Consider the following 25,547-nt stretch of genomic DNA (forward strand, 5'->3'; position numbering starts at 1 on the left):
GTATTTAAAATATGAAAATACATACTAATGTTAAATCAGTGGTTTCAGTTTGTTCATCAACCCCTGTTGTAGCCTGTCAGTGAAATGTTGCGTTCTGTGAGATCACCTAGAAGTCAAGAAATATACTTTTTAACACAGAGCTCTGGTTTGGATTTTGGCGCAGCGTGCATTTTGGATTTGGGGAGTGTGTGGTGCAGTGGTTAGAACTACAACCTCAGCACCCTGAGGTTGTGGGCTCAAATCCCAAGCTGCTCCTTGTGACCCTGGGCAAGTCACTTAAACCCCCTCCCATTGCCCTAGGTACACTAGATAGATTGTGAGCCCACCAGGACAGATAGGGAAAAATGCTTGAGTACCTGAATGTACCTATACTTGAGGCTATAAGTGGAATATAAATACTAAACTTAAATTAAATTAAATTCCTTTTCCCTAGCTTTTTGTGTGCACTTGCCTCTTTTGTGTTTTTGACCTCTAGATAGGGTACATCTCTATCCCAAAATGTTTGACTTGACAGATTATTGTGCCTCAGGAGGTGATTCAGAGGAAATCTGAAACAAGGGGTATGCCTTTCAGTGCTATATAAGTGATAAATAGCGGTAGTAGTCCTATCTACAGAAGTTTATCCAAGTCCCATAAGTAGTTAAAGCTGCCCTAGGTTTAGGTCGGGAAGCACTGCTGGCAACATAATTTTAAACACCTGCGGAGAAATAGGGAGTGTTAAGCCTGAAGAATCAGACAGAGAGGGGAAGAAGAGATAAATCAGTGATGGGCTTGGTGCAAATGAGAGAGGGAGAGGCAGAGGAGTGTTTGCAGGAGAGTCGTGGCTTTCAGGAGAGAAGCAGGTGCAGAAGAGTGTACCCGGAAGAGTCAACAGCTCTAAGGACAGAAGGAGAAGCAGAGGAATGTGATCAGGACAGTCTTGGCTCTAAGGAGAGAGGGAGGGGCAGAGAGAGTGGGCCCAGGGACACAAGGAGTAAAACTGTGGGAGTATGTCAGGGGGTTGGGGTTAAGGAAGCATGTCTCAGTGGTGAGATATTAATCTTCCTGGGAGATTCTTTGATAGGTTTTTAATGGAAGGTGATAGGGTCGGGGGACAATGTGGAATCCTGTTTGTTCTTTTCTTATGGTTACTTTTCTTCTTTTTCTTCCACTGACAGAGAGAGATTAAAGTGAGAGTCCCTTCGTGTAAGAGAGTCTTCTTTGATGAGCTGTAGACTCTATTTGCTTTCCTTGTGCACAAAGAACTGCTGGCAGGCAACCGTCACCATAGCAATCAGGGTAGAGTACTCCTGGAAATCAATCTCTGAGTCTCCGTTGATGTCCAGATCTGCGATGAGTTGATCCAAGACCTGGGGTTCATGGATCTCCTGCAGCAAAGTGTAGGAACAGTGTAAGAAGAGATGGGAACAGCTAGGCAGGTAGTGTGTGTTAATCCATTCTCATTTCCTGTCACGAATTTGATAGCTATGTTACATATGGATAGGGTTACCAGATTTTTCATCTGGTAAAAGAGGACACATGGCCCCGCCCTGTTCTGCCCCCAGGTTGGCCCCACCCCATCCCCCAGTCCTTCCCTATTCTGGCCCCCAAACCCAGCCCCACACAAACTTCGTCTCTTCAGACCAGAGCTGGAGTGCATCTGTGCATGCATAACGTGACCATTTATTTTTTTCATCAAAACGGGACATCTATTAATATTCAGTCCCGCCCCCAATTTCTTCCATTCATTTTTCATGTACACACAATATCTTATTTCATAATGGTAACCATAAAATTTAAATAAACACAAAGCACCCTATACGCAGAGAAAATGTTAATTATCATTTATATTGGGGGGTTTTCAAAGATGTCACCTCAGTAACTATAGAAAAATAGACAAATATAGTGCAAAATATAGACAGCGGATATAAATTCTCAAAACTGACACATTTTGATCACTAAATTGAAAATAAAATCATTTTTCCTACCTTTGCTGTCTGGTGATTTCATGAGTCTCTGGTTGCGTTTCCTTCTGACTGTGCATCCTTTCTTTCTTCACTCAGGCCCAACAATTGTCCCTTTCTATTCCCTCCCTCTTTCCTTCCTATGTCCTTAGTGCCCCCAGTGCCTTCTTCCTATGTCCTTAGTGCCCCTTTCTATGTTCTTAGTGTCCCCAGTGCCTCCTTCCTATGTCCTTAGTGCCCCCCAATCCAGTGTCAGTTCTCCTTTGTACCTTTGTTCCTGGTCTCCCTCTCTCTCCCTCCTCTGTTATGATCTTGCCTCTCTCTGCTCTTCCTCAGGGGCTCTCCCCCTCTGTCTGCACCTCCCAAAGTCCTGCTTCTGCCTCCTGTCTTTCCCCTTTGGTCCAGGCCTTTATCTCTCTAGTCTTTCTTCTACTTACAACCCCCCCTTCTCTGCCTCTTTCTCTCCTTCCTTCATCCTCCTTCCTATGTCCCCCTCACTGCCTTCCAGCATTTGTTCCACCCCCTCCCAAAAAGCCTGCCTGCCTACCTCCCCTAGAGCCTGCCTGCCTCCCCCAGAGCCAGTCTGCCTGCCTGCCTCCCCCAAAGCCAGCCTGCCTACCTCCCCCAGAGCCAGCCTGCCTACCTACCTCCCCCCCTAAACCAGCCTGCCTGCCTGCCTACCCCCCGAAAGCCAGCCTGCCTTCCTCCCCCAAAGCCTGTCTGCCTACCTCCCCCAAAGCCAGCCAACCAGCCTGCCTGCCTACCTACCTCTCTGCCGCGCAAACGACAGCCAGCTTGCCTGCCTACCTCCTTCCCCCCCACCGCGGAAAAATAAAGCCTGCCTCCAGGCCCGATTTAAACTTCCCCAGGTCCACCGTCGCTGCTCCTCTGCTTACCTCCCTGCCGCTAATCACGCCCAGAAGCCTTCTTCCTGTCGGAGAGGATGTTCCGGGCCAGCCAATCGCTGCCTGGCAGGCCCCAAACGTCCTCTCCGACGTCAGAATTGACGTCGGGAATAAGACTTCTGAGTGCTATTAGCGACAGGGAGGTAAGTAGAGGAGCAGCGGCAGCAGACCTGGAGGGAGGCTTTTTTTTTTTTTTGGTGCGGCAGGGAGGGACAGGAAGCATTGCCTGTCTCGTTGTCCCCGCGCACAGCTTCGGGACGCTGTCCCTGAAAACGGGACATTTTGGCGTCCCGAAGCTTTGTATAGGGACAACGGGACAGGGGATCTGAAAACGGGACTGTCCCGTTCAAAACGGGATGTATGGTCACCTTACGCATGCATCAAGTCGCATCCACGTATGTGCAGATGCATTCCGGCCCCGGCCCCAATTTTACCAGCTTTTCAAATCTTGGACAAAGTGCCGGGTTTTGGAAAGAAGGCATGTCTGAGGAAATCTGGGCGTTTGGTAACCCTAACTATGGAGAAGCAACAGAGTCCTTGCAGATCCTTTGCTTCAAACATATGCAAGAGAATTAATTAAGACTTGCAACATCTCTATGGCAGTGCACTCAGGCCCTCAGAGAAATACACTCAGGCCTGCTCTGGGCATAAAGACAGCTGGCCAGATATTCAGAAGCGCTTCTCCAAATAGTGGCAGCATAATGGGCCCAATATTGAGATTGCGGGAGGCAGCCCAGCTACCTCCCACGGTTAGTGGCAATCCAAGATATTCAGTGCAGGGACCATATCCAGCCATCAGCACAGACTTAGCCAGCCAAGCCAATATTCATTGGCTAGCCAACTAAGGCTTCGCAGCCAATCTGATGAACTGGATATTCAGCAGGAGAAAGCCACTGAATAGCTATCTCCCCACTGAATATTGGTGAATAGCTGGCTAAGCGGTACTTAACCAGCTGGGAGCCTCTCCTGGTCAAATACCACTGAATAACGGGGGGATAATGCCACTGAAATTCTTTTTTATTCTGTTTCAAGTAATTCTTATTAATGTTTTATGTTTTATTAAAACTTGATATATCGCTTGTTCTTACGACAGGTCCAAGCAGTTTACAAATATGCAAAATTTAGAAAACTCCATTTAAAACAGGACAAACCTACATAGTTCTATAAACATGCACACAAGAACTTACATATCAAGATTCAATTTACAACATATCGCTTGTACTAATGTTACAGATCCCCAAATTTGGAACTCACTTCCTCTCAATATAAGAGAAGAAAAATTACCCACTAAATTTAAAGGCCTACTAAAAAGCTGGCTGTTTAAGGACGCCTTTAACTGACCCTTTTCATAATCACATTATCTCATTCCCTGAAATTTATCTGGACAAGGAACACTGTTAAGTAGAAATTAAATGGGTACTGTTCCCCAACCTTTTGTTTCCTTACCCTTCCTTTTTATTTATTTTTGAATTGTATTTAATCCATTTTCCCCCCCCTCCTCTTCATCAGTGTTTTTACGTCACAATTGTCTTTAATGTCCTGTTTATTGGAAATTTTTTATTTTTTCTATTTTTAATTTTGTAAATCGCATTGGATTTGGATACTGCGATTATATCAAATATTTTAAATAAACTTGAAACTTGATGTCTGCTAACAGTCCTGATTCCTCTAATATGTATGAATTGAGTCAGTTAAAACTGAATCTATTCCAAATGCTTCCTGAAACAAATGAGTTTTCAGCAAAATTGTAAAAGCCTTAATATTGTCTTCCAGCCTTATATGTTGTGGTAAAAGATTCCATAAAACTCACTGAAACCTCCCCCCCCCTCAACAAACTTGTATGGAACAATACAAAAAAGGGAGGAATTATTGCCCTCAACACAAGTTAAATAGTATATCAAACACAACCTCTATTGTCCTCTTACCATTTTTAAGAATTACATAACCAACTGCAACCCTCCAACCTCCCCCACCCTGGTCCTAGTTTATAGTTAGAAAACAACAAAGAAAAATGGCATTCACCATTGTTTCTGCAGTGGACACCAACATCCAAATTCCTCCAAACATTCACCGCTAACATTTTTACAGACCACTTTAGCACTATACCAACAGCACTGGGACAAAATGTTGGCATTCAGCCTAACGCTACGGATAGTCGGAAACGTTCATCTTGCTCTGCAGGTAAAAGGCTGACCTAACTTATACCACAGCGCTGAATAGCGCTGGCTGTCCAAAGAGCTAGTGCAGAGCTTCCTAAATGGTAGCTCAGGATCCTAAATGGGGGGGTTGTCACATAACCTGCATTTGGGATCACAACATATGTGGGCTCTCCACATATGCATCATTATTCTGCACCTCTAGTGGGTCTGTCACAAAAGATTGAACGGTACTGAGCTAGTGGCTGTCACTGCGGAATCCATAGATTCAGCTCCATTGCATCACTGCACAGCTGTACTGAATAATATTTATTTATTTAATTTTCTATACTGTTCTCCCTGGGGAGCTCACAACAGTTTACATAAATTTATTTATTCAGGTACGCAAGCATTTTTCTCTGTCTGTCCCGGCAGGCTCACAATCTATTTAATGTACCTGGGACAATTAAGTGATTTGTTGGACTGGGACAAGAAACAGTGTGGGTTTGAACCCATAACTAGAGAATGACACGGGGACCATTTACCACAGTAAACCGCGGGTCACTGCAGTAAATCCGCAGGAATGGAGACATTTGCAACTGGTTTATCGCAGCAATGGGGACAAGACCTTTCACCGCCCCGTGGGAAAGGGAACAAAGACCTTTTACCGCCCCGTGGGAGCGGTGAAAAGTCTTACTCCTACTCCTCTTGCGCCTATTTTACCTTCAGGAACCAGCCATGCCACAATGAAGACAGAAGGAACCTAAAACCAAAGCCTGAGACCAATGTGATTTGAAGAATAAAATCACCAGACAACAAAAAGAAAAAAAAAATTATTTTATATTTTGTGATTAGAATATTTCAGATTTGAAATATGTATCCTGCTAGAGCTGGTATTATACATAACTGGGGACCGCAAAGTCCAGGCTGTGCTTCTTTAGCTTCTAGCTGGCTTCGGGCTCACTCTTTCTGACCAGGGGACAGTTGCCCTCCCCTAACACTATTCCTGCCATGTGTGACTAAAGTATTCTGTTAGCTTGATTTGTCTATGTAGCATTCTGTAGTAATTTGGTTTGTTCAGTTTTCACAATAGTGGAATGGATATTTGTGAAAGGGAGGGGAGACAGGGATTTTGTTGATCCTTGCTCTGTATTATTTGTGTTTATAAAATAACAATTGTACAGAATATTGTCTCTTTTTATACTTTAATAAAATAAGTTCAGTATAAAATCATAACTATTCGAGGCTTATGCGAATGGTATCTGACAGTTTGCAGGGCGGGGACGGGGACTGAACTCACAGGGACGGGGCAGGGACAGGGACTGAGCTTGCGGGGACGGGACAGGGATGGGGACGAGCTCACAGGGATGGGGCAGGAACGGTGATAAATTTTTCCCCATGTCATTCTCTACCCATAACCTCAGGGTAGGGTTACCAGAGTTTACACCGAAGGAAAATCCGGACCCATGGCCATGCCCCCAGTTCCGCCTGCGTCCCGCTCCATTCCGCTCCCACCCCCTTAACCTGTTCATGCCTCGGGACAGCATCTGCACATGCACGGATGCGATGCGTGCATGCAACATGATATCACGCGTGTGTTCGTAACGATACCTCGTTGCGTCCATGCTTTTGTGGATCCTATCCCAACATTGGAAGCTTTTCGAAACCCGGACAAAGAGATGGGTTTTGAAAAGCCGTGCGGACCCCTGGACGTGTCCTCAAAAGGAGGACATGTCCGGGGGAATCTGGACGTCTGGTAACCCCACCTCAGGGTGCTGAGGCTGTAGCTTTAACCACTGCACCACATGTGGACAATGTAAATACCACACTGGTGTTTAAAACAAACTCTGCCTGTGGCATTCAAATACTGACCAGGGGTATGCTTGGTCTGAAGCCCCCACCAAGAGATGGGAGAAGCTTGTGGACTGATAGCATAGTACCAAGCCATGACATTCTGTATCTGTTTTGGAAGCTCTCTTTATTTAGGTCTGCCAGCGTCAGCAGGTAACCTGGGTCTCACCTGGATGAACTGAGGCAGCTCCTTGTTAATTAGCTTTTTCAAATCTGCTTTCTTCAGCTTGCATTGGTACCTGGAGTACAGGTGAAACACCCTCATAATTGTCACCATGGCATTCTCCAGCTCTGTCAGTTCTTCTCTGAAGAAAAAAGGGCCATATGGAGTTAGTATAGTACAACAGAGTGATTCTCCAAAGGATACTCTCAATAGAAGCTTGAAATTAACACACATGTACCTCTCAGAACGACCATGTTTACCCAGTTCCAGGGGGAAGATTTTTATCCAGTCTTACTTTTGAAATTATAACTGCAGTTCAGCATGGTTTTTGTTGTCTCCGATTCATGCATTGATTTATTTATTGGGATTTATTTTTTTTCTATACTATACCATTCTCCCAGGGGAGTTCAGAACGGTTTTACATGCATTTATTCAGGTACTCAAGCAGTTTTCTCTGTCTGTCCCGGCAGGCTAACAATCACGCTATGAGCGTCGGGAGCAGCGCGGGCCATTCAGAACGGCTCCCTGCACTAGAAACTGCTAGCGCAGTTTCGTAGAAGAGGGGGTTGGTTTACTTACTTAATTAGAGGTAGCAGTTTACATGCAAAGTAAAAATTAGCAATTTTAACTATTGCTAGTCACTTAACATGGGGGTTGGGACCATTCCATTAACAGCGCAGGACATGTTCATTAACTTCTTCTATTTTATGCATTTTCTTCTAAATACCATCAGTGGTGTAGGGAGGGTGAAAGGTGCCCGGGGTGGGGGCACCCCTCTCCCACCCTCATCTCCACCCCACACTCCTTCCCTGATCTTCCCCGCCATGCGCGTTCCCCCCTTCCCTTGCCGTGAGTGACAAGAACGTCAATGTTTTGGAAGCTCTCTTTATTTAAGTCTGCCAGCGTGTGCAGATAATGCGGGTCTCACCTCGTGGCCCCGTCGGCTCGCCCTCCGTCACTTCCTGTGCGCGACACCCAGAAGCGACATCAGCAGGAGAAACAACACAGCTGCGAGGACCACGTTGAAGTTGTTCCGTGCGGCGGTGAACAACTAGAGCAGGGCTGCCGAAGTCCGGTCCTCGAGATCTACTGGCAGGCCAGGTTTTCAGGATATCCACAATGAATATGCATGAGAGAGATTTGCCTGCACTGCCTTCTTGGTATGCAAATCTCTCTCTTATGCATATTCATTATGGATATCCTGAAAACCTGACCTGCCAGTAGATCTTGAGGACTGGACTTGGGCAGCCCTGAATTAGAGGTTCGGGGAAGAGTGGGAAGGGGCTGGGGTGGAGAAGAGGAGGAATGCCGGTGCCCCCACTAACATGGCGCCTGGGGGGGGGTCCATCCCCCTTACTACTCCACTGAATACCGTATCATAATTCCAACATATTTCTGCAAGCAACATAGGTAATGAAACTATTTGTGGATTCAAGACAGTTACGAGGAATGTTGAATGTGAGTTAAGGGTTGTGGAAAGACTGGTCTGCATTGAGCAGTCTATGTCCGTTAGCAGCTTAACAGTAGTAAAAAGACCAAATATAAACTGAAAATAATAGACTACCATGAAACGGTATCAGAAAAATACTTATTAACAGCACTGAAATTCAAATAAGAGAGATATGATACATACTAAAACAGAGAAAAAATACTTATGAAGCATCTAATAAGCAAAAATCAAAACAATCAAATAAAATAGATATGACATTAATGCTTTTTTATAGTACAACTTATCCTATAGCCAAGGGTTCAAATGCAGATATTAGATGGGGAAAAGATAGGTGGTACAGAGTGAGCTGGGATAAACATATGGGGGGGCTAAACTCAAGGCAAGTTCTTTATACAGTTAAACAAGGTATAAGGAATTGGTTTAAACCCCCCCCCCCCCCACACACACACACTTTTACTAACCTATGGTAGAGGAAACGAAAGCTAATGTTGGTGTGAGCAGCAGACCAGAGAAGTTGCTTGTGCTGGTGAAGATTTTAAGAAGTATGTTTTGGGGGGGATGGGAGATGTAAGGCAAGAGCATGGGGGGGGGAAGAGGTGCCAGCACCTTCACCAAGACGGTGCCCTGAGCTATCCACCACTCCCCCCCCTAACACTGGCCCCAGCATATCTAAAACCATCCCTGCACAGAAGCCAGCTCTGTGGGTGCTTGAGCACCCCTAATATTGACTATTTATTTATTTATTTAGATTTCTATCCCGTTCTCCCGAGAGCTCAGAACGGATTACAATTGACATGCACAATAAAGTTACAAGACAATAAAATTATAGACATTCGAAGAAGAGACAGGTGAGAAGACAGAGAGAAGGGGAGGGGGAGCACGGGAAGGGAGGAGGGAAGAGATTCGGGCAAAACTGGGCAGGGACAGGCAGAACTGGGTGGGCCTGGGGGCGGAAAATCTGGTAACCCTAGTTCTGTCTCTCCTCTCCCATCCAGCACTACCTTATTTCATGCTCTTTTCTCCAGCACTCTCTCCATTCCATAATTCTTCTCTGCCCTCTCTCTCTCCCTCTATACCAGCAGTTCTCAACCTGTAGGTCGCAACCCTTTCACATGGGTCGCCTAAGACCATCAGAAAACACATATTTCCGATGGTCTTAGGCAGTGTTCTTCAACCGCCGGTCTGCTTGTCCGGCACGTCCATCGGGCCCAAGATAGCATTCTTCAGCTGCCGGTCCACAGTACAATCAACACGGCGTCTTCGGGCCGGCTCCCTAAGTGCTGCAGTGCACAAAACCGAGGGAAAAGGCTCATACGTGCGGCCTGCGCCTGAACCAGAAGCTTTCTCTCCGACGTTGCAACGTCAGAGGGAAGGCTTCCAGATGAGGCGCGGGACGCTACCCACAGCTTTGTGCAATGCAGCACTCAGGGAGCCGGCCCGAAGACGCGCTAGTGGCTGTGCTGTGCTAATGGCCCCGAAGCCCATAGAGATTTAAAAGGCTTCGGGGCTGTTGCTGTGCGGCTTTGTAAAAGAGGTCATAAATTTTTAAAATAGAGAAATCAATCACTAAATTAAAAAAAAAAAAAGCATTTCCCTACCGTTGTTGTCCCTCTCCCTCCATGTGCCTTGCCTTCTGGCCTGCCCCTCGGTGTTATCTTTGGGCCAGTCCACTGTGCGATCAACACAGCATCTTCAAGCCGGCAGTTAGTGATTGATTTGTCTGTTCAGGAAGAAATGCATTTGTTTCTTTTCCTCTGGGGTTGTACTGCTTGCAGAGTCTTGCATCTTAGGGTTTGTTTGTAAATATTAGTACTTTTAGTTTTTGGTCCTGCATTTGCATGGGGTTATCTGTTTTCTGGTAGGAATGAATGTTAAAAAGCATACAGTATGCTTTGTGTATTTTAATTATGTGGTTAACCATTATGTGTTGTTAATATAATTATATTGTGTGTATATATGAAAAATGAATGGAAAAAATGGTGTTACAATTAGTACTATTATGGGGGCAGGGTCTGAGGCGGAGATTGAGTGGAGATGGGCTTAGCCCAATATTCTTCAACTGCTGGGCCGCGGACTGGTGCCGGTCCACAAAATAATTCTTTTTTTTCCGCCGATCCATAGGTGTCAAAAGATTGAAGAACACTGGTCTTAGGAACCGAGACACCGCTCCTCTATCCGTCTCCAGGCGGGTCCGCCTACATGCAGATACGCCCACATACATTTAGTTGTAATTAGAAATAAATATTTCACAATATATAATTACATATTGGTTTCGTGATTAATCATTATGCTTTAATTATGTTCAATTTGTAACAATGAAAGTACATCCTGCATATCAGATATTTACATTATGATTCATAACAGTAGCAAAATTACAGTTATGAAGTAGCAACGAAAATAATTTTATGGTTGGGGGTCACCACAACATGAGGAACTGTATTAAAGGGTCACGGCATTAAGAAGGGTGAGAACTATTGCTCTACACTTCCCCCTCCCCATTCGCAGTTCCTGCACTCGCAGTTTCATATAATTGCGATTTTTTTCTGGGGAGGGGTAAAATAAAAAAAACAGTCTTAATGTAAAAAAAAACCATCTTTTTTTCCTCCCTGCTTATTTCCCGGCCTTACCTGGTGGTCTAGAGGGCTTTCGGGGCAGGAGCGATCTTCCTACGCTCCTGCCCCGTGCAGATCGCCATGAGGAAATGGCTGCTGGGAGTTCCCGTAGTCTCCAGGCCAAACGGCGCATCGCCACAGAGCAGGCTGCCGCTCGGGCCAAGAGCTCGAAAGCATCATAGGCAGATTGTATCAATTGAAGACGAAGCTGGGACAGCGAGGCAATCACCTCCTCGAACTCAAACCTGGGACTCGATGTAGGGCGTGAATTTCCGAAGCACAGGTAGAAAAAATTCCAAGTAGGTGGCAAAGTGGAAATTATAATTCAGGACTCGAGACGCCATCATAGAATTCTGATAGATGCGTCGTCCAAACTTATCCATGGTCCTGCCCTCGCTTAGCGAGGAGGAGCGGCGGGCGGTGTCCAGTTCGTCGAGGTGGTCCTCGGGTAGTGCCATGCCTCCCTTGGAACTGATTCCCTCGAGAAAGGCCTCCCTTAGTGATATGCCTCCCTTGGAGCCTATTCCCTCGAGGAAAGCTTCCCTTAGCGACTTACCTCCCTTGGAACCTATTACCCCGCCCCATGACACAGTGTGGCGTCCACCTTCGAGGCCTCCCAGTCCTGGGCATAGCAGGAAGCAGGATGAGTTCTTCCAAACCCCCTATCAAGCCTGGGCGGTTTCTGGGGAGGCGCCGACTCTTCCGCCTCTCCGATCGACGGCCTCGAGTCCTATCTGCTCCTTGGAGGCCTATGCACTTCCCTTCACTCTTACCTCCATCCCTTCTCCCCAATTCCCCTGCCTCTTATCCTGCTGTCCACTTACCTTTTCTCTACCCTCACCCTCTCACTTCCTCTACCTTCTCTCCCTCTCCTGTTTCAAGACTATTCATATTCTAATCCAACCCCACACTCTCCTCTCTGCCTTTTACTCTTCCCTCCTTGTTTATACATGGGCAGAACACAGCAGAGGGAAGAATCTGGCGTCAGTCCAAACTGCATGTAATTGTGACTGCTGCCTGCAAAGGAGAAAAATTTGAAGGACTGGGGGGGGGAGGGTATATCTGAGTGAGGTCGAGCGGTGCGGTGGAGGAGGGGGGGTGGGCCGCCCCTCGGAGCCGGAACTGGCAGGTCACCCTGGATCGAGGCAATCAGCCGGGGACCCATGGTAGTCATGAGTTCCACAAACTGAGCCTCCAGAATTGACCTCAGCGAAGCCGATATGGAGGGATCCGCACCAAAAGGGGGCCCTTCCGCACGGTCTCCGCGCTCTTTCGGTGCTGCGTGCTTTTGCTTGCCAGCCTTCGGCACTTTAAGCACCACCGGTGGAACTATAGGAGTCGATACCTGTTCCGAGGAGACGGAGGAAGGCACCAGCGCTGAGGTCGAGGCCGAAACCGGCGTGAACGAGGCTGGTTTCAGAAGGCCCGAAGCGGCCGGGGAGGCAGAGGGCTTCGCCGACGATGTCGAAGCCGAAGGATCCAACGAAGCTTCCATCTTGAACATAGACTCCCACAGCAGGCAGCGGCGCTTAAACGCTCGCGCCGTCAGAGTGGAGCAAGGCCGGCACGATTTCGGAAAGTGGTCCGGGCCCAGACACTGTAAGCAGCGTCGATGAGGGTCCTTGAGCGAAATTGCGCGCTGGCACTTGCTGCACTTTTTAAAACCGGTGATCGGCTGGGACATAGGCCGGAAAAGTTCCGCCGCATGGTCGAAGGCGCGGGGCCCCAGCCACGCGGCCGACTCGGTATCGGAAGTAAAAAATTATTTTTTTTTTTAAAAGAAATCAAAGAAAGAAAATAAACTCACGGGAGAGCCAAAAGAACCCAACCCGCGGCAATAAGAAGGCAAAAAAACAGATTCAATGGGCGTAGAATTGAAGTGAACTTCTCAGCTCCGCGGAAGAAAAAGAACTGAGGAGACACGCCTGGACCATCGGGCGGGAAGGCACTGGCGCATGCGTGGTGCGGGCATCTCGAAACCTCTGAGTTTCTTCAAGCAAGACATGCTTGTGAGACGTCCGTATCGGGGCTCTGTCGGATGACATCACCCCACTAGTGAGAATACCTGCCTGCTTGTCCTGGGATAATGGGACATTTTGGTGTCCCGAAGTGGTGGGTCGGGACAACGGGACAGTCGGTCCAAAACCGGGACTGTCCCGTTGAAAACGGGATGTATGGTCACCTTAGTTATGGCAATCTACCGACCTCTTAGAACTTTGAGATCTGAGGGTGCAATGCGACTGTTGGTGATGGACTTCTCAAAAATGTGCTATGAGAATTCGAGAGCTTCTACTTTCTCCATCATAGGAGTAACTCTGTGGAATAAGTTAACTGGACCACAAAAAGCTCTCACCGATATTCAGAAGTTCAAGAAAATGCTTAAGACTACACTCTTTGTAGAAGCATTGTAATGAATGACGATTCTTGGTTTTGATTGATATAACAGAACACTGTAGTTCTTATTGAAGGACTTGAAATGTTTACTGACTGTTTAAATTCTATTTTCTGTATGTTTTTAGTTGTTTTATGAATGTTGCTATTTGTAAATCGCCTAGTAATAGATGGTTGAGAAATTTGTTAGATAAATAAGTAAGAGTTCCACCCTGGGCTATAACCACATTAATATTTCTTACTTCTAGCAATTCTATCTTCTTCAGTACAGTTGCAACTTCTCATACATAAATCCAAGGTCTGGCTCCAACTATGGCACTCATCTCCCCCCTCACCCTCCCCCCCCACATACACTGTGCAGCCAGTGGTGAGCAGCACTTTGACTGCTCACCACCAGCGTTCAACTCGGATATTCATTGCTGGGACTTTTCCACTGACCGGCATTGAGTATTCAGATTTAACTAGTCCATGCCTTAGCAGGTAAAGATAGACCTGCTTTTTATGCAGACTGGTTAGCTCTCAAGACACGAGTTAACTGGTCAGTGGCCATTCCTGGGTCTTTACAGAAAATTAAAGGCACTATTTTACCTTTCCATTCTTCTGTTTCTTTTCCTGCAATCCCTGGGGTTCTATAGGGTGCAAACCTCTGAGCTAGGATCACTCCTTAAGAACATAAGAATAGCCTTACTGGGTCAGACCAATGGTCCATCTAGCCCAGTAGCCCATCTTCATGGTGGCCAATCCAAGTCACTAGTACTTAGCAAAAAACCAAATAGTAGCAACATTCCACGCTACTGGTCCAGGGCAAGCAGTAGCTTCAACCATGTCTGTCTTGATAGCAGACTATAGACTTTTCCTCCAGGAACTTGTCCAAACCATTTTTTAAACCAGCTACATTAACCGCTCTTACCACACCCTCTGGCAATGTATTCTCTGAGTGAAAAAATATGTCCTCCTATTGGTTTTAAAAATATTTCCCTGTAACTTCATCGAGTGTCTCCTAGTCTTTGCAATTTTTGATGGAATAAAGAACTGATTCACTTGTACCCGTTCTACACCACACAGGATTTTGTAGACTTCAGTCATATCTCCCCTCAGCCATCTCTTTTTCAAGATGAAGAGCCCTAACCTTTTTAGATTTTCCTCATACAGGAGGAGTTCCATCCCCTTTATCAGTGGTGTACGAAGAAGGGGAGAAGTTTCTGCACCGGGTGCAGACCATAAGGGGGTACTTCTGGGGTTGGCATCATGGTTCAAGTTTCAAGTTTAATAGTTTTTTTTGATTAATCGCTTAATCATACTTCTAAGCGATGAACAGTTTAAAAATTACATTTGATGGGTAACAATACAATAAAAGACAAAATTTAAAAAAACAACACGGGATTGAAATTAAATTTTTAACATACTCATAACATTGGGTAAGGGGGAGTGAAATACAAATCAATAAAGTAAAGAAGAAACATTAAGGGAAAAATACAAAAGGTAAAGTATTAAAATTAGTTTTCAAAGGCATCACTGATGATGTGGCAGAGAGAAGCCCTGGCTGTAAAAAATCTCATGGTGAGATGGGTAGGGGGCTGGGGGTTGGTCAGGTCTGGAGGTGATGCACAGGGGATGGGAGGGAGGGATGGAAAGCTGCTGCAAATGGAGAGAGGAAGAATTGTTAGAGATGGGCTGAAGAAGAGGAAGGGAGATGCAACAAAGAGGTAGAAAGGGGTGTGAGAGGGAAATCCTGCATATGGTGGAGGGAAGGGAGACATATATGGAGAAGAGAGAAGAAGAAATGTTGGACATAGGGTGGAGGGCAGGGAGAGCTGGTGCATAGGGAGAAAGAAATGTTGCACGTGATAATGAAGGGAAACAATGGCGTAGTAAGGGGGGTGTGTGCGGTAGGTCTGGACCGCCCTGGGCGCCATGTCAGTGGGGGCACTGGCACCTCTCTGGCCCGCCATACCACACAATGCTCATGCCCTCCCTCCCCCCACCCTGTACCTCTGTAGATTTTCGCTAGCGCGAGCAACTTCTGCCTGTTAATCGTGCCAGCCTGGTTCCCCTCTGAATCAATTCTGGGTCATGGGCCAGGAAGTGACATCAGAAGGAAATCCAATGCTGGCACGAGGAGCATGCTGCAGAAGCCATTCATTCTGGCAAAGATTTAGAGGTACGTGGGGGGAAGGGGAGAGAGAGAGCACAAGTGTGGAGTGGGGTGTGTGGAAGGAGTGGGGGAGCGGAGAGGAGGGCGCAGGGGGGTGCCACTACCCCAGGCGCCTCCTACTCTTTATATGCCACTGGAGGGAAGGAAGGGAGAGATGCTGCATGGAGAACAGAGAGCTTTGACCCAGGGCACAAGGCAGGGAGAGAGAGAAAGAAGAGAGATGGTAGACAGTGGGAAACAGATGTTGGATATGGCAGTGGAGGGGAAGGTACAGAGAAGGAAGATGGATGGTGAGCACAGAGAAAGAAGAAAACATCAAATGGGCAGGAGACCCTGGCAAGCGAGTTAACAGAAGACAAACAGAAACCAGAGCCTGGGATCAACAGGATTTGACTAATAAAACGACCAGACAACAAAAGGTAGAAAAAATAATTGCATTTTCTGTTTTGTGATTACAATATGCCAGATTTGAAATGTGTATCCTGCCAGAGCTGGTGTACAGCGAGCCTGAGCTAGGACCTATAAAAGAAAAGTCTTTTTTGTTTACACCACAGCGCCAGCATGGGGGTTGGAGAGGCTGTAACGCTATGTAATATTATATTGTAACACTGTGAATGTTAAACTGTAACCTATTCTGAATTCTCTGGGGTGGACGGGATAAATAAATAAAATTACTAAACATTTTTTTTTTATACGGGGGGTATTAAAAAATGATCAGCACCAGGTGTCGCATACCCTATTGTTCTTTATCACCTTGGTCATTCTTCCTTACTTCCTCGGACTCCTCCATAGATATTGCAGCCCAGCCGTCACTTAAGAGAAATTTTTTCATTTGGAGCCTCCCTCCAGATCTCTGCACTCAGGATTTTCCTGGAGAACTCTTACCTTCGAGCCTCTCTGATCCACTCTGCTCCAGGGCATTTATCCTCTGATATGGCAGTTTAGTGCCACCTTCTGTAAAGTGACTACAGTGTAATCTCTGTGAAGAAGTGTTCTTAGTAACAGCTGCCCCTCTATAACACACCCTCCTTCATACACGCATATTCATTGTAGTAATCCTGAAAACCAATGGGCATGATGCACTCCCCAAACAAAAAAGCGTTCCGCTGCTGATGCCCCCAAGGGAAAGAGAAAGCAAATACTTCCCCTCTCGGAGAATGGAAGAAAGAATCTTTGCACCCCTTCCCCCTCCCCTGACAATGTAATGAACAGGCCCTTCATATTTCCCCTATAGAGAAATCAGATGGACTTCTGTATTCACAGTTCAAAAACAGATTCCTTAGACTCTCTATTAGAGAATGACACGGGGAAAAAATTTACCACTATTCCCGCCCCGTCCCTGCCCCATTCCCGCAAGCTCAGTCCCCGTCCTGCAAGCTCGGTCCCTGACCCCACCCTGCATACTGTCAGATCCCATCAGCACAAGCCTCGAATAGTTATGATTTTATACTGAACTTATTTTATTAAAGTATAAAGAGACAATATTCTGTACAATTGTCATTTTATAAACACAAACTAGTCTTTAAGCCCGTTACATTAACGGGTGCTAGAATAGATGTGTGTGTGTGTATGTCTTTCTTTCTCTCTCTCTCTCCTTGGCCGCTGTCTTTCTCTCTCCTTGGCCGCTGTATGTCTGTGGGTTTTTTTTTGCTGTCTGTCTCCTTGGCCGTTGTCTGTCTGTCTTTTTTTCTGTGTGTCTCTCTCTCCTTCTCTATTGTCAGTTTTTTTTCTCTTTCAGTCTCTCTCCCTGGCCCCCTGTCCTTCTGTGTGTGTCTTTCACTCCCACCTACCTGTCTTTCAGTGTGTGTGTCTCTATTTCTGTCAGTCTGTCAATGTCCCGTCTGTTTTTTTTTTTCAGTCTCTCTCCCTATCAATTATCGTGCCCCATCCTACCTTTTTTTTCAATCATGCGTTGTGTTGGGAAGGGCAACCGGCACACAGTAACCACTGCTGGATTAGGTTAAACCGCCACTCGAAGTAAATCATCATGTGTGCACACGCCAAACGTGTTCACGCGCCGCACACTTTACAATTTCTCTACCGGCCACGGAGCTACAGACACACGGAGCCACGAAGACTGAAGTGTGCATGTGCGCTAAGGGTATTATTATATAAGATAATACAGAGCAAGGATCAACAAAACCCCTTTCTCCCCTCCCTTTCACAAATATCCCTTCCACTATTGTGAAAACTGAACAAACCAAATTACTACAGAATACTACATAGAAAAATCAAGCTAACAGAATACTTCAGTCACAAATGGCAGGAATAGTGTTTGGGGAGTGCAAGTAGGGCAACTGCCCCCTGGTCAGAGAGAGCCCTAAGCCAGCTGGAAGCTAAAGAAGCACAGCCTGGGCTTTGCGGTCCCCAGTTATGGCTAATACCAGCTCTAGCAGGATAATATTTCAAATCTGAAATATTCTAATCACAAAATATAAAATAAATTTATTTTTTGCTACTTTTTGTTGTCTGGTAATTTTATTCTTCAAATCACATTGGTCTCAGGCGTTGGTTTTGGGTTTCTTCTGTCTTCATCGTGGCATGGCTGGCTCCTGAAGGTAAATTAGGCACAAGAGGAACTGGGGAGGAGATGCCAAGTCTGACACAGGCGCAATTTTTTTTACCACAGGAGCAAGACTTTTTACCACTCCCACGGAGCGATAAAAAGTCTTGTCCCTCATTCCTGCGGGGCGGTGAGAGGTCTTGTCCCCATTCCTGCGGTAAACCAGTTGCAAATTTCTCCATTCCTGTGGATTTACTGCGGTGACCACGGTCGTGTCATTCTCTACTCTCTATCTCCTGATTCCCTGTCCCTTATAAATCAGAGACCCTCTTACCTGTCATAGGACCTTGAGCGCTTGTCCATGATGGCAGCAATTTGAAGGCAGCTAGAAAACAGACCTTACTGTAACTTGTCTTTCGGAGAGTCTGACTTCCAAAAGCACAGGATCCAAGGAAGCATCTCAGCGATGTCCTAAACAGAAGTATCGTAAATATCAATCTTTAAGCACATCCCCTTTGCTAAATAAATTAAAGTCCATAAAGCTGGGGTAACTCTGAAAGTCTAGCTCAATTATTCAGTATTCCTCAAGGAGCAAAAGCTTTTAAAAAACCTAATGGATGGGCAATCAAGTCTTAGAATAAAATGTACCGGTATATATTTATCAACAAAATCAGTCAGTCCCTGCAAGGGCAGTATCTGACACACATGAAGGTAAATCAAAAAGTAAAGGCAAAATACATTTAGTGGCTTTAATAGAAGTAACTGTGAGCAACTGAACATATCACTTTTCCACACAGTCCCCCAGCAAGACGACACATTTGTTATATCATGTGCCTAGCTTCTGTGTTCCTGCAGAAAAGAAATTTTTGGGCTGCTCCTGAAGCCAGTTGAGCACTCTTTCCCTTACTTCATCATGCTTTGTCTTTTGCTCTTTGGGTCATAGTAATGCGTCCATTTCTTGTTGCCGGTGACAATTCTCTCCAGAATACTCAGATCTTCTTCATACCATCTCAGGAACTGGGTCGCAACCTCCACATGCTTTTGCTTGTGCAGATCAGTAAGCTGTTTGGGAACCCATCATGCGTAGACATGTCGAAGTGAACTTCCAGATATTTCAAGCACTGAAGTTAGCTGATGACTCTTTCAGAAGTTGACTATCCAACCCAACATCTAGAGAAAGATTCCTACCTGTTGTACTATGTGCTTACCTTTCTTTTGTGAGGGGGCTCTGATTAGCCAATTGACCAGGTAAGGATGCACCTGGATGCCCATCCTGCATAGGAGGCTACTATAACCACATCATCTTGATAAAGGTGCGGGGAGCTGTGTCAAACTGAAAGGGAGTGCCACAACCTGGAAATGTCACTGCAGAATGTGGAATCTTATTTCCTGTGATCCAGAAAGATGGGGATATGAAGATGCACCTCCGTTAAATCCAGAGAGGCAAGGAATTCTCCCAGAGCCACCGCAGCTATAACAGAGTGGATCATCTCCATATGAAAGCGAGGTACCTTTAGGGCCTCATTTACTGACTTCAAATCCAGAATGGGCCTCCAATCCTCTGTGCCTTTCTTGGGCACTATGAAGTATAAAGAGCATCTGCCTGAGCCCGATTCTTCTTTGGGAACTGGTTTTATGGCATGAATGTCCAAGAGTCTTTGCACTGTTGCTTGGACTCTGGTCTCCTCCTGTCATCCAACTGGGAAGTCGAGGAACAGATCTGGAGGGAACTGAGAAAACTCAATCTTGTGCCTCTCCCAAATAATGTCCAGAACCCAACAGTCAGACAAAATCTGTTCCCAATCCCTCCAGAAAGCTGACAGCTGCCTGCTATGAGGGGCAGCCGTTGTCCTGGCATCATTGCTGCTTCTTAGAGGCTGAGCCACTGTGGGAATCCGTGGATTGCTGGCGTCTGTAACTGCTAAATCTCTGTCTGGACCTCTGAAAGGGCCTCTGAGAAGAGTAACCGGAGGGAAATTGATGGGATCTCCTAGAGGCACGAACACTTCTTCTGCTGCCCCTGGAAGAATGACAGCACCTGCTGTCCAGGAGGGATTTGGGGCAGCAATCCGCTACATTGGCCATGAAGTCATCCAGTCCTTTGCCAAAAAGCATCTGCACTTTGAAGGGTAATCTGCTGAGAGTGGTCTTGGAGACAGAGTCACATGCCCATTTTCTGATCCAGAGCATTCAGCAGGCATAAATGGAGTAAGCCGAAACCTTACTCAGGACTCTGATGATGTCATAAAGAGCATCGGCCACATAATCCACTCCCTCCGTAATCATGGGAGGACAGGCATACCTAAGCTCTGAGGAGCTGGTCCACAGTCTGGTAAGACAGGCCCATGCCAAGAAGGAGGCAGCTGCTGCAACTCTGATACCCAAAGCCAGCGCTTTTAAGGATCATGTTCATCTTACGATCCTGTGCATCCTTAAGCATCACTCCATCATCACTAGGAAAGGAGGTGCACTGAGTCACTTGCGCTACTGTGGAATCCAATTTTGGCTGCACAAACAGCTATTGGAAGTCTGGAGCCAAAGGACAGAGCCTAGACATAGCCTTAGTCACCTTCAGAGAGCCTTCAGGTGACTCTCATTGGTCAGTGACAAAGGAGGTGATGTCTGGATGAGCAGGAAAAAAGGACATCTGTGCATTAGTGCCTCTCATAATGGAGTGCTGAGAGGTGAGGGGCTGCTGGGCCTTGAGCTTCATCGCAGAGAGAATGTCAGAAATGACATGTGAAACAGAAGCTGATTTGAAAAGGCGACACACTGAGGGATTATCACCGTGATCCGCAGCCAGTCCTGCCACCTGACTTCTGGATCCCGAAAGGGATTCCAAATCATCCACAGAAGCAGAGGAGCAATGTGATAATAAGGGCATAGAGAGAGGCATCCAGTCATCCCATTTCTGCTCCAAAGGGTCACTGACACTGGAAGCCAGCGTGGTATGAGGCGGAGATGGATGCTTGGGAGAAGGATTCCCCCTAAGATGGAGCCGGCACGTCCAGTAGGCAGCACAGTGCTTCCTGGACCTATTAAATAGGCTTTCCATAAAAAACTGACAAAATCAGAAAAATCTTGCACCAGAGGCCCCGAGGACCCCTGTAAGACCTCAAACTGGGAATCGGGCTCTCCTCTGCCACTACACGCTTATGTTTTACCCCCTCATTACTCACGGTTTCTGAGTGGGATCTCATCCTCCGCAGACCGTGCTTTCTGGGCTTTTTGGGGTTCTAACTTCCTGGCAGACTGATTAGAGGCTGAACCTGAAGCACCCACCCCTTTCTCCTGCACCCCGTGAAACACGGCCACTCCTCAGCCGGTACATCTGTGCAGAAAATGCAGGTATTGGCTCTAGTTTGATCTGGGGCATCCATTACAGATGATCCCTACACAAAATGAGGGATTTTGAAGTAGAAAATAGAACTTACAAAAAAAAAAAAATGCTAAAAATCCAAAATGACCACTGCCAGAAAATTCACACCAAAAACAGCCCATTGAAGCCAAACCAAAAAATAAAAAATAGCAAATTAGGGATTTTGGAAGTGGGGGAACCTAGCCCTAACCCCAGAAACCCTCAAAACTAAAATTTTTTTAAGACATCCCCGCCCTGATTTTCCACATAAGGAATAATGGATACTCACTTTGACTTCAGATGCCTGTCAGCTTAAATCATCCTGTCTGCAGGGAAAGGATTTCTGCTTCAGAGATAAAGCCAGTACAAGTCTGTCGATGGAGATCTTCTGGCTGTCGATCGGGTGGATCTCGACCATGGATTCCCACTGAAATGGATAACCTGGACATACAGGCCTCACTTGTGTATGCTGGACACTACAGACATTTTAACACATTTTTCCACAGCCTAAAACAGCCTTCCTTTACAAGCTAACCAGATGGAACAGTATGGACTTTGCTATCTGTGAACATATGTATCCTTTGAAATGCTAACCCAGCTGACCACTGCTACAAAGTTTTCGTCTCCATTCCCTGCTGGGAGGATACTTCTCTAAGGCTCTGCTGAGCTATTATCAGTTCTGTATGACTTCACAGATGCAAGGCAACCTGGAAAGCCATAAACCATTTATAATGAGCAACATCCTCTGCAGAAGACGTAGGCGACTGATACCAAGACAGAACTTTTAAAAAAACATGCTGGACATTTGCCTATGGGAACTAGGGGCTGCTAGAATGTCACCCTTGCATTTTTGTTTCAACTTTCTGCATAAGACTGTCTACAAGGACACCATCCTGAAGATATACAGTGTTGTAAAACCACAAATCAGCCTCTGCAAGGTGATAAGGATTTCAGAGCTGGAGGAAGAAAGTTCATGAAGAATTCTCTGTTTCTGCAAGGGCCCCCCTCCTGGGGGGCGGAGTGAGAGAGGCGTGGACTAGGGAGAGGAATAGTTAGGTATACATTTTTGTACCAATAGGGAGTCACATGACCAGAGTTCAGGGATGGGCCTTTTGAAACAAAGAAAGAATTTATCTGTATAAAAAAGCATGCATCACAGGTAGAGCCAGAGAAAATTTAACTTGGGTATGCCAGCAGGGACATGCTAGCCCCCTGCTAGGCATATGGGTATAAGTTCTTCTCTCTATTGCATATTCTGAACTGACAATATATTTTTCTGCTATGCCTTTGTTGCTGTAATTTTGTAAGTTTTTATACTAACAATAAACAAATATTGTCTGTTTTGGAAGAGACAATGCCATCTTGTAGTTATTCCAATGAGGTAAACAAATCAGCCTTTACTTCACCACCCCCATAGTTCTCGCGATGCGCCAGGGGCATAACTCTGCAGCCGGCTCCGTGATATCCCGAGGTTTGTTATACAGGGTCCCACAGCCTGCACTTAAGTCTCTGATAAATCGGTAGGCAAGCAGCTCCTAGGGGAACAGACCCCGAGCTCCTGAAGGGATACAAAGCAGGTTAGCTCCACAGATACTCAATGAGATTGGCCTGGGAGCAGCAGTCCACCCACTTGGAACTAGATCCTTTCCCTGGCAGAGTTAGCCCAAGAAAGGAACCTATGATAGTCGAAGTCACGCAGAAAAAAATTCAAAGACAGATGGCAAAAACACCCGAAAATAACAAAAAGAAATAGAGCAGATCAAAACATACCTTATGAGTTTGCTTGCAGAAGGAAAAACTGAGGATAGAGATGTTCTCCACTATACTATGTTGTCCTGCTCTTTCTTTTCTCTCAAAAGATTCTCTTTATGATTATATTTGGCACGTTTGTAAGCCCTATTTAATAATTTCTTACTATATCCACGCTCCTCCAAATCTGGGCTGAAGTTAAGTGCTTTTCTTATATACCCTAATACACACAGTTGTTGATATGACAGCCTAAAATCACAATTCAGTATGCAAAGAAAATAAGACCGATGATGAATGCACCACCCCAGTAAGGGCACGAAAGAAATTCAAGTAAGGCCCTGGGTGTATGAAGTCATATGAAAATATTGGTTATATTGCATGAGTTTGCTCTCTATATTTGTTTAGATTTAAATTTAGAAATAACTTTTGCTTATTAAAAGCTACCTCTCATGCCATTAATACTGTAATGAAACAATTATATCAGAATTGGACTGATATTGCAGTTATCTCACTATGGTATAGTTCTTTTTTATTTTAAGATTCCTTATAAAATAAGAAGGGAATGGTGTAATCCAAACATTTGGTCTCTCTCAACTTTATGAAAATGATAACTTACCGTACTTACTTTTCAGGTTATTAGAGACAAATATGATCTAAGTTTGAAACATGAGTCAGTTTGGTTTCTATTGACTCAATTTGTGGAAAACACTTTTAATCCTCCTGCAGTTACTTCTAAACCTCCATCTGTGTATCACTTCTACAGACCGCAAAGCTAGCGTCTACTGTATACAAAATCCTCCAAGCTTCTAAAGACCAAACTGATGTTAATCTTAAGTGGAATATACAATTAGATCTGCACTTAACCTCTTCTCAATGGAAACATTTTTGGTCTAAATCAATTAGACCATCTTTATCTGTGTCTTTATTACAATCTTCATACTTTATTTTGTATAATGCTTATTGGACCCATGTAAAACTTGCAAACCTTTCACATAAACCTGGTTGCTGATCTTTGTTGGTGGGATCATTATCGTATATGATTTTTTAATGTACCAATTTAACGCAATACTGGACATAAATTTGGGACACTATTTCCAATGTATTTTCTATATCAAACTGTATAATATATGAAACTATAATTCTTCGATCATCCAACCCCAATATTGTCATTAATTCCACTCATTCTAGATTGTTTGAGCTCTTGATAACCTTGGTTTTACACATCATTGCAATTCATTGGATAAATAATTAAAAATGTTTCTTTTCACAGAATGGTGGAATACTCTATGTGGCTTTTAGAAAATACTAGCCGATCCCCCGGCATTGCCCGGATATTTATTTATCCCACATGTCCCACCCCCACATCACCCCTCACATGTCCCACAGGAACGTACCTCTCAATGGGGCTGAACTTGGACTTAAACAGCATTGGGAGTGTCACTATTCATCTCAGCAAGCCCGAAAAGTATGGGTTAGACACTAATATCTGTCATTTTCAAAAAAATTTTAATGTCACCTCCTTCCCACCCCCACAGTATTTTCCCTAGATAGTAAGTAACATGTATACCAAGTTTGGTTGAAATCTGTCCATGCGTTTCAGAGTTATGCTGGGAACATACATACACACACAGATACATCAGATTTTATATAGAGAGAAGATAGATGACAAAAAAACAAGAGGGCATTCAGAAAAGTCGAAAGGAGACAGTTTCAAAACGAATGCTAGGAAATTCTTCTTCATTCAGAGGGTGGTGGACACCTGGAATGCGCTCCCAGAAGAGGTGATAGGACAGAGTACAATATTGGGTTTCAAAAAGGGATTGGATGATGTCCTGAAGGAGAAGGGGATTGAAGGGTACAGATAGAGGGTATATACAGGACACGAAATTAATAGGGAATACACGATTTAGGTAAAGGATCAAGTCATGGACCTGGGGGGCCGCCGCGGGAGCGGACTGCAGGGCACGATGGACCCCTGGTCTGACCCGGCAGAGGCAATGCTTATGTTCTTAAGAAGTTATAGCCTTAAAACAATCATTTGCCATCTTTATCAAAACATGGGGAGTCTTGGATGCATATTGTACTCATTCTTAACATGGGTAATACTATATTCATGTTCCTTTTGTGAACTCTCTTAATATTATTGCAGCTATTTGCGGTTATTGTGCTTGTTATTTATGGTTTGAAAAATTTACAAATAAAATTAATAAAAAAAAAAAAAAGAAGAAGAAACAGTCACTGAGCAGCAACACTCACGCGACAACCCCTCTCTCAAACCCAGCATCTCGCTCTCTCATTCTAAGCACCACCCCCTCCCTCGCGTCCCACAGTC

At 45.3% G+C, this 25,547-nt stretch overlaps 1 protein-coding gene across 3 annotated transcripts; it reads right to left on the reverse strand.

The window, feature by feature from the left end:
* Positions 1–378: 378 nt before the first annotated feature.
* LOC117357864 (protein S100-B-like) lies at positions 379–25,546 on the reverse strand. 3 transcript variants are annotated; one of them, XM_033939057.1, is made up of 5 exons: positions 24,610–24,963; positions 21,756–21,907; positions 18,443–18,579; positions 7,004–7,139; positions 379–1,367 (listed from the first exon to the last, which is right to left on the reverse strand). In XM_033939057.1, the coding sequence occupies exons 3-5, from the start codon at positions 18,469–18,471 to the stop codon at positions 1,218–1,220; spliced, it is 315 nt and encodes a 104-aa protein (XP_033794948.1). In that variant the 5' UTR covers positions 18,472–18,579; positions 21,756–21,907; positions 24,610–24,963; the 3' UTR covers positions 379–1,217. The 3 variants fall into 3 exon arrangements, with proteins under 3 accessions (XP_033794948.1, XP_033794946.1, XP_033794947.1); XM_033939055.1 differs by lacking the exons at positions 18,443–18,579; positions 21,756–21,907; positions 24,610–24,963 and adding an exon at positions 25,472–25,546; XM_033939056.1 differs by lacking the exons at positions 18,443–18,579; positions 21,756–21,907.
* Position 25,547: the final 1 nt, after the last annotated feature.

This window comes from Geotrypetes seraphini, chromosome 3, assembly GCF_902459505.1.
Source record: "Geotrypetes seraphini chromosome 3, aGeoSer1.1, whole genome shotgun sequence".
In the NCBI taxonomy this organism is placed as follows: domain Eukaryota; kingdom Metazoa; phylum Chordata; class Amphibia; order Gymnophiona; family Dermophiidae; genus Geotrypetes; species Geotrypetes seraphini.